The 18,948-nt window shown below is 37.4% G+C and overlaps 1 protein-coding gene across 8 annotated transcripts in view; it reads left to right on the top strand.

Moving 5' to 3' along the window:
* rap1gapb (RAP1 GTPase activating protein b) overlaps positions 1–18,948 on the top strand; it is a 411,217-nt gene that overhangs the window by 335,875 nt on the left and 56,394 nt on the right. For all 8 annotated transcript variants that reach the window (XM_062037572.1, XM_062037579.1, XM_062037573.1 and 5 more), the window contains 9 exons: positions 2,393–2,471; positions 2,535–2,588; positions 2,649–2,732; positions 2,795–2,895; positions 6,670–6,799; positions 11,944–12,099; positions 12,172–12,243; positions 12,337–12,423; positions 15,664–15,804. In XM_062037572.1, coding sequence (XP_061893556.1) covers positions 2,393–2,471; positions 2,535–2,588; positions 2,649–2,732; positions 2,795–2,895; positions 6,670–6,799; positions 11,944–12,099; positions 12,172–12,243; positions 12,337–12,423; positions 15,664–15,804 — 904 coding nt within the window. The remainder of the gene's footprint in view (positions 1–2,392; positions 2,472–2,534; positions 2,589–2,648; positions 2,733–2,794; positions 2,896–6,669; positions 6,800–11,943; positions 12,100–12,171; positions 12,244–12,336; positions 12,424–15,663; positions 15,805–18,948) is intronic.

The raw sequence follows: 18,948 nt of genomic DNA, 5'->3' as shown, positions 1-18,948 counted from the left end.
AAGAACCATCCGGATTGTTATAGGCGCAAAGTGTAAAAGGCAGCATGTGTGATGGTATGGGGGTGTATTAGTGCCCAAGACATGGGTAACTTACACATCTGTGAAGGCGCCAATAATGCTGAAAGGTACATACAGGTTTTGGAGCAACATATGTTGCCATCCTAGCAACGTTACCATGGACGCCCCTGCTTATTTCAGCAAGACAATGCCAAGCCACGTGTTACATCAACGTGGCTTCATAGTAAAATAGTGCGCGTACTAGACTGGCCTGCCTGTAGTCCAGACCTGTCTCCCATTGAAAATGTGTGGTGCATTATGAAGCCTAAAATAGCACAAAGGAGACCCCCGGACTGTTGAACAACTTAAGCTGTACATCAAGCAAGAATGGGAAAGAATTCCACCTGAGAAGCTTCAAAAATGTGTCTCCTCAGTTCCCAAACCTTTACTGAGTGTTGTTAAAAGGAAATGCCATGTAACACAGTGGTGAACATGCCCTTTCCCAACTACTTTGGCACGTGTTGCAGCCATGAAATTCTAGGTTAATTATTATTTGCAAACAAAAAATTAAAAGTTTATGAGTTTGAACATCAAATATGTTGTCTTTGTAGTGCATTCAACTGAATATGGGTTGAAAAGGATTTACAAATCATTGTATTCCGTTTATATTTACATCTAACACAATTTCCCAACTCATATGGAAACGGGGTTTGTACATTTGTATCATCTGCAAACATTATACACAACACTTCCTGATGTATAATACAATGCAAAAATGTCAATTCCTGTCACTTTATCCTGCATCCTCTTTAAAAGTCCAACATTTTTCCCCCTCAGATTTGGACAACCATCTGTTGTCACACCTGCCAGCTTGTCCCATTTCAGTCCTAACATGTCCAAACACGCTTTTACCTATGTGAACAAGTCATTACCTGTGGTTGTCCCTTTAATTGACTGCATGGCTGCCAGCTACTCCGTGATTTGAAAGTCTGCAGTTTTCCCACCTAAATGGTAAATGGGTTGTACTTGTATAGCGCTTTTCTACCTTTTTAAGGAACTCAAAGAGCTATTTCCACATTCACACATTCACACACTGATGGCGGGAGCTGCCATGCACGGCGCTAACCAGGCCCATCAGAAGCAAGGGTGAAGTGTCTTGCTCAAGGACAGAACGGACGTGACTAGGAAGGTAGAAGGTGGGGATTGAACCAGTAACCCTCAGATTGCTGGCACGGCCACTCTCCCAACTTCGCCACGCCGTCCCCCGTAAGAAGATGAGCAGCTGGGCGGTGTCACGTACATCGCAGCTCTTATCCAAAGCCAGTGAAAAACAGTCAAAGTCGGCCGTTCTGTTCTTCAGCTGAAGCTCCAAGTTTCCAGCGATGGTCTCAACCCGCCTCGTTACAGTGCGTCGGGAGAGTGACACGTTCTCAAATGCGCCCCTCTTCTCCAGGGCATATCAGCGCAACAGAGTCCAATAAGCACTCCTTAATAAACTCCGTCAGAAAACGCCTTACTTTTTCTGGCGATTTTGTGAGAAATTACGAAACCTGTCCTGACGGCTGCATATCTGGGGGTGTGAAATTTGGCAAAAAGTCCTTGTTGGGTTTGCAGTTTTACCATCAACGCATCAGCCTCCCTTGCACGTGCTTCATCAGACAGATTCCGGTATTTTTCCTCGTGCTTCGTCGTGTAGTGGCGATTCAAATTATATTCTTTATTGTATTGCACACTCGACATAGATACTTTTTTAAATTGATTTTGTATTTTATGATTGGCCTCACGCGGGCCGGACAGGGACGCACAAAGGGCCGGATGTGGCCCGCGGGCCGCTGAATGCCCAGGTCTGCCTTATACATTAATATTCAAATATTATTCAGTTACGCGGCCCTCTGAGGACAGCCATAACTGCGACGTAGCCCTCCTTTAAAAAAGGTCTGACACCCCTGAAAGAGACTTGCATGAGGCTTATAGACCTTGTGGAAGTTGCTTCCTAGCAGTTCCACTGTAGACACGGCACAGGAGCCAAGTGTGCAGTTTTAACAAAGTTTTAATGTGCATAGATTTTTGTCAAAGTCTTTCTCCAGCAGAACATGACTTTTCAGTCACGTCCGTATCCTCTCTCCCCCCCACCCACCCTGCGCTCGGGCGCCTACTGTTAAAGACAACAGATGATTAGATTAACACATACCACCTGTTAGCTGTGTCTCGCCGTCAGCACATGCCCCGCCCCCATCCAATGGTGCTCGTCCTCAGCCCCACAGACAGAGGCGGTAAACCTTTGCTCCTGCAGGCGCGCTGGCCACACCTCCCTCCACATACCTGAACAGAAATTGTTGTGGACTTGAAATCTCCACTGGAGTTATTGGAATAGCAAAACTATTTTGACTTTCAGCACCAAGCTAAAAACCTACCAGGACGTCATCCCCATCTCCTGCCTCACCGAGTTCCCCAACGTGGTCCAGATGGCCAAGGTAAGACCGAAGTCATCCAAGGGTCACAAAAGTGTCTCCAAACGTCATCTTCATCGTCCACAGCTGATTTGCGAGGAGGTCAACGTGGATCGCTTTTATCCGGTCCTCTACCCCAAGGTAAGCCACCAGTCCACCCTTGGTCAAGATCTGGTCCCGCTCACCAGTTTTGGTCCTCAGGCGTCACGTCTCATCGCCACCTTCGACGAGCACGTCATCAGCAACAACTTCAAGTTCGGCGTGGTGTATCAAAGGTTCGGACAGGTGAGTAAGACCCCCACGGGTTTTATTTTGAAAAGGTCCCCCCTGATTGAGCTTCCTTGCAGACCACGGAGGAGGAACTCTTTGGGAACGTGGAGGAAAGTACGGCTTTTGTGGAGTTTTTGGACTTTCTGGGCCAGAAGATTGAACTGCACGACTTTAAAGGGTTTGGATGATTTTTTTACTGAGATTTTTAAGACGTAAATTAGGACTTTGGATCATGCAAACATATTAAACAATTAGAGTGTATTTACTGATTGACTTCATATCAACACTTTGGTTCCCGCACATACAGGGAGACACATTTATTGTACAAACCCCAAAACCAGTGAAGTTGTCACGTTGTGTAATTAATAAATAAAACAGAATACAATGATTTGCAAACCTTTTCAACTTATATTCAATTGAATAGACTGCAAAGACAAGATATTTCATGTTAACACTGAGAAACCTTTTTTTTTTTTTTGCAAATAATCATTAACTTAGAATTTAATGGCAGCAACACATTTCAAAAAAGTTGTCACAGGGGCATTTTTACCACTGTGTTACTGTACATGGCCTTTCCTTTTAACAACACTCAGTAAAGGTTTGGGAACTGAGGAGACACATTTTTGAAGTGGAATTCTTTCCCATTCTTGCTTGATGTACAGCTTAAGTTGTTCAACAGTCCGGGGGTCTCCGTTGTGGTATTTTAGGCTTCATAATGCACCACACATTTTCAATGGGAGACAGGTCTGGACTACAGGCAGGCCAGTCTAGTACCCGCACTCTTTTACTATGAAGCCACACTGTTGTAACATGTGATTTGGCATTGTCTTGCTGAAATAAGCAGGGGCGTCCATGATAATGTTGCTTGGATGGCAACATATGTTGCTCCAAAAGCTGTATGTACCTTTCAGCATTAATGGTGCCTTCACAGATGTGTAAGTTACCCATGCCTTGGGCACTAATACACACCCATACCATCACACATGCTGGCTTTTCAACTTTGCACCTATAACAATCCGGATGGTTCTTTTCCTCTTTGGTCCGGAGGACACAACGTCCACAGTTTCCAAAAACAATTTGAAATGTGGACTCGTCAGACCACAGAACACGTTTACACTTTGCATCAGTCCATCTTAGATGAGCTCGGGCCCAGCGAAGCCGGCGGCGTTTCTGGGTGTTGTTGATAAATGGCTTTGGCTTTGCATAGTAGAGTTTTAACTTGCACTTACTGATGTAGCGACAAACTGTAGTTACTGACAGTGGGTTTCTGAAGTGTTCCTGAGCCCATGTGGTGATATCCTTTACACACTGATGTCGATTTTTGATGCGGGACCGCCTGAGGGATCAAAAGTCACGGGCATTGCCGCTTACATGCAGTGATTTCTCCAGATTCTCTGAACCTTTTGATGATATTACGGAGCGTAGATGGTGAAATCCCTAAATTCCTTGCAATAGCTGGTTGAGAAATGTTGTTCTTAAACAATTTGCTCACGCATTTGTTGACAAAGTGGTGACCCTCGCCCCGTCCTTGTTTGTGAATGACTGAGTATTTCATGGAAGCTACTTTTATACCCAATCATGGCACCCACCTGTTCCCAATTTGCCTGTTCACCTGTGGGATGTTCCAAATAAGTGTTTGATGAGCATTCCTCAACTTTATCAGTCTTTTTTGCCACTTGTGTCAGCTTTTTTGAAACATGTTGCAGGCATCAAATTCCAAATGAGCTAATATTTAAAAAAATAAATAAAGTTTTCCAGTTGGAACGTTAAATATCTTGTCTTTGCAGTCTATTCAATTGAATGTAAGTTGAAAAGGATTTGCAAATCATTGTATTCTCTTTTTATTTACCATTTACACAACGTGACAACTTCACTGCTTTTGGGTTTTGTACACAATTATTCTGTCAAACGGTGCGTCGTGGAAGACGCAGGAGGTTGTTGTGATTTTAGGGCTGCAGATGAACGAGGTAGCAGCGTGAAGTAAAAAGGGGTATTTATTAATTAAAGCAAGCAAAAACAAAAGGTGAGAGCAGAAGGGAAGTGCTCTTAACGGCCAGACTACGACTGACACAAAACAAAATGCTGCAACGCAGCAAAAAACACTTACTATGAAATTTGGAGCAGACTGCGTCCACAAAGTAAGAGCGTACTAGAGCGCAGCATGGAAAAAGATTGTCTGTAGTCACCAGTGAACAGAAAACGGCAGCATCAGCAATGTCTCGCCAACCAAGGTAGAAAAAGCATCAACTTAAATTGTCTTAATTGCAAACAGAAAACAGGTGTGGGGAAAACCCAACATAAAGGCACAGCTTGATGTAACTAGCTGTGACATTATTCATTCATATATACATACATACATAAATACATACGCTCACACATAGGTATATACACGCTAACATAGGTACCTACGCTCGCACATACGTACACAAATACAGTACATACATGTACACACACATTCACAGTACAAACATACATACACACATACTGTACGTATACATTCACTGTACAAACTCACATATACACATACTGTACATATACATTCACTGTACAAACATACATATACACATACATGTACATATACATTCACTGTACAAACATACATATACACATACATGTGCATATACATTCACTGTACAAACACACATATACACATACTGTACATATACATTCACTGTACAAACATACATATACACATACATGTGCATATACATTCACTGTACAAACACACATATACACATACTGTACATATACATTCACTGTACAAACACACATATACATATACTGTACATATACATTCACTGTACAAACATACATATACACAGATATGTACATTTACAAGTACATAAACATACATACACTCATGCATATAATCACCTTTCATCAAACATATATTAACGTTGTTGCTCTGGCCGAGTCATACCAAAGACTATAAAAATGGGAGCCATTCCCTCCCTGCTTGACACTCAGCATCAAGGGTTGGAATTGGGGGTTAAATCACCAAAAATTATTCCCGGGCGCGGCCACCGCTGCTGCTCACTGCTCCCCTCACCTCCCAGGGGGTGATCAAGGGTGACGGGTCAAATGCAGAGAATAATTTCGCCACACCTAGTGTGTGTGTGACAATCATGGGTACTTTAACTTTAACAGGGTAAACTGGGTAAAACACGTCACACTGACAAAGCTTAACCTATTTTTACTATAACAATCTACAAGGTTAACACAGTCCGCTCCTCTTTCTTCCCCTCCATTTATCTGCTTTCTCTTGCAATTCAAGTTATCATTACATATATGTATTGTTGCATTTAACCAAATGTTTACTGAGTGTTGTTAAAGGGAAAGGCCATGTAACACAGTGGTGAACATGCCCCTGTGCAAACTTGTTTGCAATGTGTTGCTGCCGTTAAATTGTAAGTTCATGATTATTTGCAACAAAAAAAAAAGAAGTTTATTAGTGTGAACATGAAATATCTTGTCTTTGCAGTCTATTCAATTGAATATAAGTTGAAAAGGATTTGTTGTATTCTCTTTTTATTTACCATTTACACAACGTGACAACTTCACTGCTTTTGGGGTTTGTACACAAAAGCATGCACCAATAGGTAAGAAAAGTATAATCATTGTATAAATTGTATAATAAGATATTTATAGACAGAAACTCGTTCAATCATTTCTTAATTGGTTTTAAAAAACACATCATTTTGGTTTTGTCAGATTGAAGTACAAGTTTTATTTAGTAAAGATTGCCATAGTATCTTGCCACAATTTAGCAGTGAAGCTCTTGCTGCCCTCAGCACCTTTTGCTGCTGCCCATCAATCACTGCTATTGATCACTCCTATTGATCCTTTCAATTAATTCCTTGTAAAAGTGATTTGTGGAGCAGCTCACGGTTTGATTGAAAACTTCTTGTCTCGTTTTTTCCCCCGCCTCACGTTTCTCTGGCCGGTCCTCCAGGTTCCGAGGAGGCCTGGATGTCGCTCACGGGCAGACGGGGAGTGAGTCGGTTTACACCACCTTCCACAACAAGGACATTATGTTCCACGTGTCCACCAAGCTGCCTTACACCGAGGGAGACTCCCAGCAGGTATTATAATTATCAATATTACTATTATTATTATCATTATTATTATTATTATTATTACTATTACTATTATTATGTGAAGTGAAGTTTATATAGCACTTTTCTCTGGTGATTCAAAGCGCTTTACATCCATCCATCCATCCATTTTCTACCGCTTTTCCCTTTTGGGATCGCGGGGGGTGCTTCAGCCTATCTCAGCTGCATTCGGGCGGAAGGCGGGGTACACCCTGGACAAGTCGCCACCTCATCACAGGGCCAAACATAGTTATCATTATTATTACCATTATTATTATTATTATTATTATTATTATTATTATTATTATTATTATTATTATTATTATTATTATTAACATTATTGTCATTAGTATTATTATCATTGTCATTATTATTATTAGTATTACTATTATTATTATTATGCGAAATAAAGTTTATTTATATAGCGCTTTTCTCTAGTGACTCCAAAGGCTTTACATACATATCATTATTATTATCGTTATTATTGTTAATAATATTATCAGTATCATTGCTTGGCACTCAGCATCAAGGGTTGGAATTGGGGGTTAAATCACCAAAAATGATTCCCGGGCGCGGCCACCGCTGCTGCTCACTGCTCCCCTCACCTCGCAGGGGGTGATCAAGGGTGATGGGTCAAATGCAGAGAATAATTTCGCCACACCTCGTGTGTGTGTGACAATCATTGGTACTTTAACTTAAAAAAATATGATCATTATTATTATTGATTATATTATCAATATCATTATTATTATTAGTATTATTAACAATACCAATTATCATTAATATTATTATTATTATTATTATTATATGAAGTGAAGTTTATTTATAAAGCGCTTTTCTCTAGTGGCTCAAAGCACTTTACATACTTATCATTATTATTACCATTATTATTATTATTATTATTATTAACATTATTATTGTTATTAATATTATTATTAACATTATCAATATTATTATGTGAAGTGAAGTTTATTCATATAGCGCTTTTCTCTGCTGACTTCAAGTACTTTACATTGCTATCATTATTATTACCATTATTATTATTATTGATATTATTATCATTATCATTATTATTATTACTATTATTATTATTATTATTATGTGAAGTGAAGTTTATTTATATAGCGTTTTTCTTTAGTGACTCAAAGCGCTTTACATAGTTATCATTATTATTATTATTATGAATAATATTATTATCAGTATTATTATTAATATTATTGTTAACATTATTATCATTATTATTCATATTATTATTATTATTATGTGAAGTGAAGTTTATTTATAAAGCGCTTTTCTGTAGTGACTCAAAGTACTTTACATAGTTATTAATATTATTACCATTATTATTATTATTAACATTATCATCATTATTATTATTATTAATATTATTATCATTATTATTACTATTATTGAAGTTTATTTATATAGCGCTTTTCTCTAGTGACTCAAGGCGCTTTACATAGTTATTATTTCTATTATTAATAATAATATTATTATCAGTATCATTATTATTATTATTATTAATATGAATGTTATTATTATTATTAGTTTCATTATTATTAATAATAATATTATTATTATTATCTATTATTATTAGCCTGTGTGAAGTTGTTCCCCCTACCTTGTCCACATCTCCCCAAACGTGTCCCAATTGTTTGTGTTACATTTGTGCTGCGAAAATCTCTGTTTGTGACTAAACTTATTCCATTTGTTTGTGCTGCAAAATAGTTTTGACTCTTATAGTTTTGTTACGTTTTGTGTTATTAATGTGTCGTTAACATGTTATTAATCATAAAATTAAATATTTTAGGAACTCACGTGAAAGTTCCAGCACTCCTTGAAACAAAATACCCCGTAAAACTAGTCAAAATACTTTGTCCTCTTCCTTCTTAATCTTCTACATTCAATAATTCCGTTCACAAAATGTTGACTTTGACTGCACAAAATCCCTGAAATGGCCACAAACGCACCAGTACTGAGAGCGACTGGAGTGGAAGCCATGTTTACTCCCGTGAACACTGCAGTGCTTAGTTTGTTTAATGTAATGTGAACGGCCACTAAAAAGATCAGATTTAACAAAAAAATCGTAATTGGACATCTCTCCCCAAACCAGTCGTGATCATTTGTGCTACATTCGTGCTAAATATTTTCTGTCTAACTACTGTATTATATCCATCCATCCATCCATCTTCTTCCGCTTATCCGAGGTCGGGTCGCGGGGGCAGCAGCCTAAGCAGGGAAGCTCAGACTTCCCTCTCCCCAGCCACTTCGTCCAACTCTTCCCGGGGGATCCCGAGGCGTTCCTAGGCCAGCCGGGAGACATAGTCTTCCCAACGTGTCCTGGGTCTTCCCCCGTGGCCTCCTACCGGTCGGACGTGCCCTAAACACCTCCCTAGGGAGGCGTTCGGGTGGCATCCTGACCAGATGCCCGAACCACCTCATCTGGCTCCTCTCCATGTGGAGGAGCAGCGGCTTTACTTTGAGCTCCTCCCGGATGGCAGAGCTTCTCCCCCTATCTCTAAGGGAGAGCCCCGCCACCCGGCGGAGGAAACTCATTTGGGCCGCTTGTACCCGTGATCTTGTTCTTTCGGTCATGACCCAAAGCTCATGACCATAGGTGAGGATGGGAACGTAGATCGACCGGTAAATTGAGAGCTTTGCCTTCCGGCTCAAATACTGTATTATAGTTTGTTATTAATAGAGGTGTCAAAATGAATATCGAATCTTACTTTTAACGATTTTTAATCGATCCAAAAAAATAGATTAAAAAAAAATATTTATATATATATATATATATATATATATATATATATATATATATATATATATATATATATATATATATATATATATATATATATATATATATATATATATATTATTTTATTTTTTAAATAGATGTTAGATTTATTTTTGTTATTTCAAAAATTGTATGTATTTTTTTAAATAGTTTTTTTATTTGTTTTATTCAAAAATCTATTTAAAAACATATTTTTTTAATTATTTTTTTTTAATCGATTAAGAATCGTTAAAAAAAAGTTTCGTTGTACTTGTGCAATGACAATAAAGACCTATCCTAAAAGTAAAAATTGAGATTTATTCGAATATATATATATATATATATATATATATATATATATATATATATATATATATATATATATATATATATATATATATATATATATATATATATATATATATATATATATATATATATATATATATATATATATATATTCTTAATCGATTAAAAAAAAATTTTTTTTAAAATAGATTTTGAATAATGGAACGGCGTGGCGAAGTTGGTAGAGTGGCTGTGCCAGGAGGGTTGCTGGTTACTGGGGTTCAATCCCCACCTTCTACCATCCTAGTCACGTCGTTGTGTCCTTGGGCAAGACACTTCACCCTTGCTCCTGATGGGTGCTGGTTAGCGCCTTGCATGGCAGCTCCCGCCATCAGTGTGTGAATGTGTGTGTGAATGGGTGAATGTGGAAATAGTGTCAAAAGCGCTTTGAGTACCTTGAAGGTAGAAAAGCGCTATACAAGTATAACCCATTTATCATTTATTTAGTACAAATTTAAAAAAACGATTTAAAATAATATATATAATTTTTGAAATATTATTATTTATTATTATTATTATTTATTTATTTTTTAATCAGTTGTGTCTAGCCACATCAACAAATCATATTGTTGATGTAGATGATCTGTTGTACAGATTTACTGTACAAAAGAGAAGTGTTGGTTACTTCTTTTATTGCCTTATTTGTATTACACTTTATTAAATGTTTATTAAAATGTTATTCAACCAAAAACAGTTTTCTTTTAAGTAATACAGAACTCTATCAGAGCTATTTATCTATATTATGGAGGAATGTAGTTCATCATAGAACTAGCTCCCAATGTTTTTAAAATGGTGTACGACCTCTTGAAAGTTTTGTAATCAATCACAAATATCAAGCAGCTAAAATGTGCCAAAAACATGGATAAGTAGTGTGGAGAGTGTTTTGCCTTTTGCCATCATGCTTTGTAATGGATTTAAATGAATATAATTGTAAAAAAAAAAAGTTTTATAATGTCCACAAAGCTCTGTGAGCAGGTTGTGTTATGTGTGACCATGTCTGTTGACATTTTGTGTTGGTTGGATTTGTATTTTTTAATGTATGCACTATGACTAGGGAAGGTTTTTTTGCATTGGGTCATATAAGTAAATGCTGCACATTCCCCCATTCTGTGCAAAATAAAGGTCGTTGACTTGAGTTACTCACCTTGTCCACCAGATGGCGACATGATAGCAGCATCAAAAATCTAATCTCCCTGTGGGTAAGTTGTAGAGATGTCCGATATTCCGATATTGTCCAAATCTTAATTACCCATTCCGATATCAACCGATACTGTGGAATAGTCGTGGAATTAACACATTATAATGCCTAATTTTGTTGTGATGCCCCGCTGGATGCATTAAACAATGTAAAAAGGTTTTCCAAAATAAGGAAAACCTTAGTAGGGTGTAGCGGGGGGTGTATATTGTAGCGTCCCGGAAGAGTTAGTGCTGCAAGGGGTTCTGGGTATTTGTTCTGTTGTGTTTATGTTGTGTTACCGTGCGGGTGTTCTCCCGAAATGTGTTTGTCATTCTTGTTTGGTGTGGGTTCACAGTGTGGCGCATATTTGTAACAGTGTTAAAGTTGTTTTTACGACCACCCTCAGTGTGACCTGTATGGCTGTTGACCAAGTATGCCTTGCATTCACTTGTGTGTGTGAAAAGCCGTAGATATTATGTGACTGGGCCGGGCACGCAAAGGCAGTGCCTTTAAGGTTTATTGGCGCTCTGTACTTCTCCCTACGTCCGTGTACACAGCGGCGTTTTAAAAAGTCATACATTTTACTTTTTGAAACCAATACCGATAATTTCCGATATCACATTTTAAAGCATTTATCGGCCGATAATATCGGCAGCCTGATATTATCGGACATCTCCAGTAAGTTGCCTTCATGACATCTCGCGGGCCCAATTTGAAGATTGTTGCGCTCCAAATAATTATCAAAGTTGAAAAAAGGTTTTGAGTTTTCAAAATAAAACGCCCCAGTTGTAGTTAGTGCACTTACGGTATTTTGATGTTGTCATCCAGCTGCAGAGAAAAAGGCACATAGGCAACGACATCATCGCCATCGTGTTCCAGGACGCCAACACGCCCTTTGTCCCCGACATGATCCAGTCCAACTTCCTGCACGCCTACGTGGTGGTGCAGCTGGACAAGGCGTGCACGGACTACGTCGCCTATAAGGTTGGTCTCCGGGGAACATGAGGTTTTTCCACAAATTCACCATTTGAGCGCTGCCGCCTCCTCCGTTGGCAGGTGTCTGTGACAGCCAGGGATGACGTGCCCTTCTTCGGGCCGGCCCTGCCTGACCCGGCCGTCTTCAAAAAGGTTAGTGATGGCGTGCCGCCGGCAGGGCGGAAAAAAATCCTTCAATTGTTCTTCTCTCTTTGCGACCCTGCGGGTGATCTGCAACCTCCTCAGGGCCCGGAGCTTCGCGAGTTCCTGTTCACCAAGCTCATCAATGCCGAGTACGCCTGCTACAAGGCGGAGAAGTTTGCCAAGCTGGAGGTGAGGAGAGGGTTCCGCTGTAACGTTATTATGACGGCAACTTTTTAACCCTGGAACAGACTACACCGACATCTTGCTTTTTGCACTCCTCACTTTTAGTAGGATTCGTTTTTTGACCAAAATATTCACCAAAGGTTTGCCACATTTTGGGTTATTTTGGTCTGGGTTATTGCACAGCTAAAGATTACGCTGAACAAAGTCGTCGGTTTGTCCGTGTTTAATTTCGCAAACAAAAAATCCCACCTGAGCAATCTATAAAATAGCATGTTGGGCGTGATCTACTAAGACTGTATGTGCAATTGAAAAATGGTGCAGACCGCCGTATTTAAATAAGGATTTTGCATGTACTATACGGGGCATCACCATGGAAACACTCCTTTACTGCACATTTTGTTATGTTTTCAAACAAGCAGGAGACAGTTTGTTTTTTTTATCGCAGAAGTTGCATGCTCAATACGCTAAAATTAAGTTTTTTTAAGAAGAAATAAATATTTTAATAATATGTATTCTATGCGAAAAAAACGGACGTCATTAAAAATACTAAAAGATACCAAAACGTATTTAAAAGAGGATTTTTTGTGTACGTTTTCAAAACAGCAGGAGACAATTTTTGTTTTTTTATCGCTGAAGGTGCATGCTCAATACGCAAAAATGATTTTTTTTTTTAAGAAAAAAATAATATTTTAATAATATGTATTCTATGCGAAAAAAACGGGCATCATTAAAAATACTAAAAGACAACAAAACGTATTTAAATGAGGATTTTTTTGTGTACTATGCAGGGCGTCACCATGGAGACACTCATTTACTGCACATTCATGTTATGCTCCTACATGTGACGTTTTGTTACGTTTTCAAACAAGCAGGAGACAGTTTTTGTTTTTGTAATCGCTGAAGGTGCATGCTCAATACGCAAAAATTTAAGTTTTTTTTAAGAAGAAATAAATATTTTAATAATACATATTCTATGCGAAAAAAACAGACGTCATTAAACTTACTAAAAGACAACAAAACGTATTTAAATGAGGATTTTGTGTGTACTATACAGGGCGTCACCATGGAAACACTCATTTACTGCACATTCATGTTATCATGCTCCTACATGTGACGTTTTGTTACGTTTTAAAAAAAACAGGAGACAGTTTTGGTTTTTTTTTTATCGCTGAAGGTGCATGCTCAATACGCAAAAATTATACTTCATAACGTTTTTTAAGAAGAAAAACATATTTTAATAATATATATTCCAACGCGAAAAAAACGGACGTCATTAAAAATACTAAAAGACACCAAAATGTATTTAAATGACAGTTTTTGTGTACTATACAGGGCATCACCATGGAGACACTCATTTACTGCACATTCATTTTGTCATGCTCCTACATGTGACGTTTTGTTACGTTTTCAAAAAAGCAGAAGACAGTTTTGTTTTAATCGCTGAAGGTGCATGCATCCTCAATACGCGAAAATTAAGTTTTTTTAAGAATAAATAAATATTTTAATAATATTTATCCCATGCGAAAAAAACGGAGGTCATTAAAAATACTAAAAGACACCAAAACGTATTTAAATGAGGATTTTTTGTGTACTATACGGGGCGTCACCATGGAGATACTCATTTACTGCACATTCATGTTATCATGCTCCTACACGTGACGTTTTGTTACGTTTTCAAAAAAGCAGGAGACAATTTTAGTTTTTTTATCGCTGAAGTTGCATGCTCAATATGCATAAAAATAATTTTTTGAAGAAGAAATAAATATTTTAATAATATATATTCCATGCAGAAAAAAACGGACGTCATTAAAAATATGAAAAGACGCCAAAACGTATTTGAATGAGGATTCTTTGTGTACTATACAGGGCATCACCATGGAGACACTCATTTACTGTACATTCATGTTATCATGCTCCTACATGTGACGTTTTGTTACGTTTTCAAAAAAGTAGGAGACAATGTCAGGTTCAAGCATTGATGACATCTATTAAACAGACAAGAAGCAAGGAATTAAACAGAGACAGAGCAGAAACGTCTGGGCTGTACTCTTTGAACAGTGTCCCACCACGCTCTGACGAAAGATTGTACGCCTCCTCTTTTATTTGGACTTTCCCTAATTACATGGCAACAGCTGTTTCTAAAGGAAGGGGGGTCGTAAACAGCCGTCGCCTTTGGTTACAAAACAGTTCAAATAAAAGGTGCCTGGAGGGGGGTCAGGTCCTGCTTCCTCTCCGCTTTGTAGATCTCGGGTCAAGACAAAATCTTCCTGTATATTACAATACATAAAAAAAAACGACACCTTCATGTCGCTTCCCATCCTACACATTGGAGTTTTACAAGCCTTTTGCTTGGTAAGATCAAAGACAGCTTTTGTCTGCTCGCCGGGAACTCATTGAAACACAAAGTTTCGTGATAACTTAGATACAAATATTCTGACAGACAATTTTTGTCTTTTTTTATCGCTGAGGATGCATGCTCAATACGCAAAAATGAAGTTTTTTTAAGAAGAAATAAATATTTTAATAATGTATATTCTATGCGAAAGAAACGGACGTCATTAAAAATACTAAAAGACGCCAAAACATATTTAAATGAGGAATTTTTTGTGTACTGTACGGGGCGTCACCATGGAGACACTCATTTACTGCACATTCATGTTATTATTATGGTCCGACATGTGACGTTTTGTTATGTATGTTCTATGTATGTGTATGTGTATATATTTATGTACAGTGGTGTTCAAAATAATAGCAGTCCCACATCACTAGCAAGAGTCCAAATTGAATTCTGTCTCTGTTTGATTCTTTGCTTCTTGTCTTGTTTAATAGATGTCATCAGTGTTTGACCTGACAGTGCAGTGTCCCCAATGCATTTGTGTTCATTAATATACAATTTATTTGAAGAATTTTGAGGTTTACTCACCTTTTTAAACACACTGCTACTATTATGAACGAAACTGTATATATATGTGTGTATGTGAATATGTATATGTACAGTATATTTATATATGTGTATGTATATGTATATATGTGTATGTACTGTATATGTATGTATATATATATATATATATATATATATATATATATATATATATGAGGTACTATATATATATATATATATATATATATATATATATATATATATACAGTATATACATGTATGATAATGGTTTCCAATGGAGAATGGATCCTGAATTGTTACCCCTAAGAATAAAAAGCCCTAATGAATGGCACTTCCTGCTTCAGGAGCGCACCCGCTCAGCCCTGCTGGAGACCCTGTACGAGGATCTGCATGTCAACAGCCAGTCCATGATGGGTCTGGGCGGAGACGACGACAAGCTGGAGAACGGCGGCGGAGGAGGCGGAGGCTTCTTTGAGTCCTTCAAGGTAGGACTGGGCCCGATAAGGCACGACCTCATTTGCATGGGAGAATGAGCTTAACCCCTTGTCTCCTGCGGGGCTGGGGGATTCTGGGTATTCCTTCCCGAGAAAGCCGAATGTAGAAAATGGCTTTGGTATCTCAAAGGAGCAGGCCTGTGGCGCTTGATTTCCTCGCTTGGCTTGTGACAGACGCTTTTTTTCTGAAGGCGAGCAGGAGAGGCACTCTGACTGGGCGCGCTCCCTCAATGACCATGGGGGGTCCGCTGGAGCGCGGCCAAGCTGTGATTGTGTATGCCTGATGAGCACTTTGATGCATGTTGCATGTTCTCCTCTCACGTGTTTGTCTGCTGCCATCCATGTCTGTCTTGCTTTTCCACACATCTGTGTAACATAACACACTGAACCCATTTTCAGCTCCTAAACAAACAGAAGAATCAATCGCAATGTGGAGGACTTGTACTTCCTGTCCACCAGGGGTCCCCAAACTACGGCCCTCGTGCCACATCTGTCCGTACTCATGTTGTTGATCTATATCTGCTGTGCACGTGGACTTTAGAAAAGAGAAGTGTCGGATACTTCTCTTGTTGCCTTATTTGTATTTGACTTTATTAAACGTTTGGGTATATTCACTGTTTGGCGCAGGACTCGATAGAAAGAAGAAGAAGAAAAAAGAAGACACAGGGGAAAGTTATGGGGACAAGACAACAACAACAACAAAGATTTATACATGTATACACACACATACATATATATATATATATATATATATATATATATATATATATATATATATATATATATATATATATATATATATATATATATATATATATATATATATATATATATATATATATATATATATATATATATATATATATATACATATATCTTATGTGTGTGTATATATATATATATATATATATATATATGTATATATATATATATATGTATATATACATGTATATGTAAATATATATGTATATATGCATGTATATGTAAATATATATGTATATGTTTGTATATATGTATATGTATATACACATGTATATATGCTGCAGCACCCCCCGCAACCCGAAAGGGACAAGCGGTAGAAAATGGATTTGTATAAATATATATATATATATATATATATACATACAAACACATACATACAAACACATACATACATATATACATACATACATATATACATACAAATACATACATATATACATACAAACACATACATATATACATACAAACACATACATATATACATACAAACACATACATACAAACACATACATATGTACATACATACATATATACATACAAACATATACATATATACGACTATAAAAATGGGACCCATTACCTCCCTGCTTGGCACTCAGCATCAAGGGTTGGAATTGGGGGTTAAATCACCAAAATGATTCCCGGGCGCGGCGCCGCTGCTGCCCACTGCTCCCCAAGGGGATGGGTCAAATGCAGAGGACAAATTTCACCACACCTCGTGTGTGTGTGACAATCATTGGTACTTAAACTTTAACTTAACTTAACATACAAACACATACATATATACATACAAACACATACATACATACATATATACATACAAACACATACATATATGTATACATACAAACACATACATACATACATATATACATACAAACACATACATACATACAAACAAACACATACATACATACATACAAACACATACATATATACATACAAACACATATACTGTATACATACATACATATATACATACTAACACATACATACATATACACATACATACATATATACATACAAACACATACATACATACAAACACATACATACATACATACATACAAACACATACATATATACATACAAACGCATACATACATACATACAAACACATATATATATATATATATATATATACATACAAACACATATATACATACATACATACATATATAGGCAAGGCAAGGCAAGGCAAGGCAAGGCAAGGCAACTTTATTTGTATAGCGCTTTTCATACACAAGGCAGACTCAAAGTGCTTCACAGACAACAAAGTGAAATGAAAGAAAATAAAAGCAAAATTAAATGCAGACAATAAAAATAAAAACAGTGCAGACGTTAAAAGTTAAAAGATTAAAAGATTTAGCTGAAAGCTAAGGTGAACATAAAAGTCTTCAGTCTAGTTTTAAAAGTAGTGAGAGTTGGGGAGAGTCTGACATCTTCAGGAAGTTTATTCCAGCTATGTGTTGCATAGTGACTGAATGATGATCTCCCTTGATATACATACAAACACATATACTGTATACATACATATATACATACAAACACATATATACATACAAACACATACATACATACATACAAACACATACATACATACATATATACATACAAACACATACATACAAACACATACATACATACATATATACATACAAACACATACATACAAACACATACATACATACATACAAACACATACATACATACATATATACATACAAACACATACATACAAACACATACATACATACATACATACATACATACAAACACATACATATATATACATACGAATAGATTCTTTAATCCCACTGTGGCCCTCCAGTCAAAAAGTTTAGGGAGCCCTGCTCTGGACATCCATCCATCCATTTTCTTCACCCCTCCTCCTCATTAGGGTCACGGAGCTGGAGCCTATCCCAGCTGACTTTGTGCACTGGTCACATCCACACTCACTTAAGAGTCTACTTGTCGCCTCACATTTTGAATTGGTGAAGGAAGAAGGAGAACAGAGAGATTTAACAAGCTTTTATTTAAAAAATGTGGAAACACTTTATTATTTAACTAAGTGGAAACAGTTCAGGAAAAGCCTATTTTTCTGTTCCATATGGAGCAAGAATGTTTGGATGACTTTAGTGAGGAAGAAACCCACCTGCGTCTTTAGGGGTTATATAGAATGTTGATGACATTCTCTGACTTCATTAATGGATGAAAAATAACCCAGATGTCTGTCAGAGAGACAAAATCTGCATAATATTTAATATTTTCACACCTGCACAGTTTTCCTGTTGACCTGCACTGCCCCCTAGTGGTAGTTTATAGACTGCACATCAAAGCAAGGTTTTGTACCAGGGGTGTCCAAACTTTTCC

This window comes from Entelurus aequoreus, linkage group LG26 (assembly GCF_033978785.1).
Source record: "Entelurus aequoreus isolate RoL-2023_Sb linkage group LG26, RoL_Eaeq_v1.1, whole genome shotgun sequence".
In the NCBI taxonomy this organism is placed as follows: Eukaryota; Metazoa; Chordata; class Actinopteri; order Syngnathiformes; family Syngnathidae; genus Entelurus; species Entelurus aequoreus.
The sequence above is the reverse complement of the archived record's forward strand: the minus strand, read 5'-3'. Positions and strand labels throughout refer to the sequence as shown.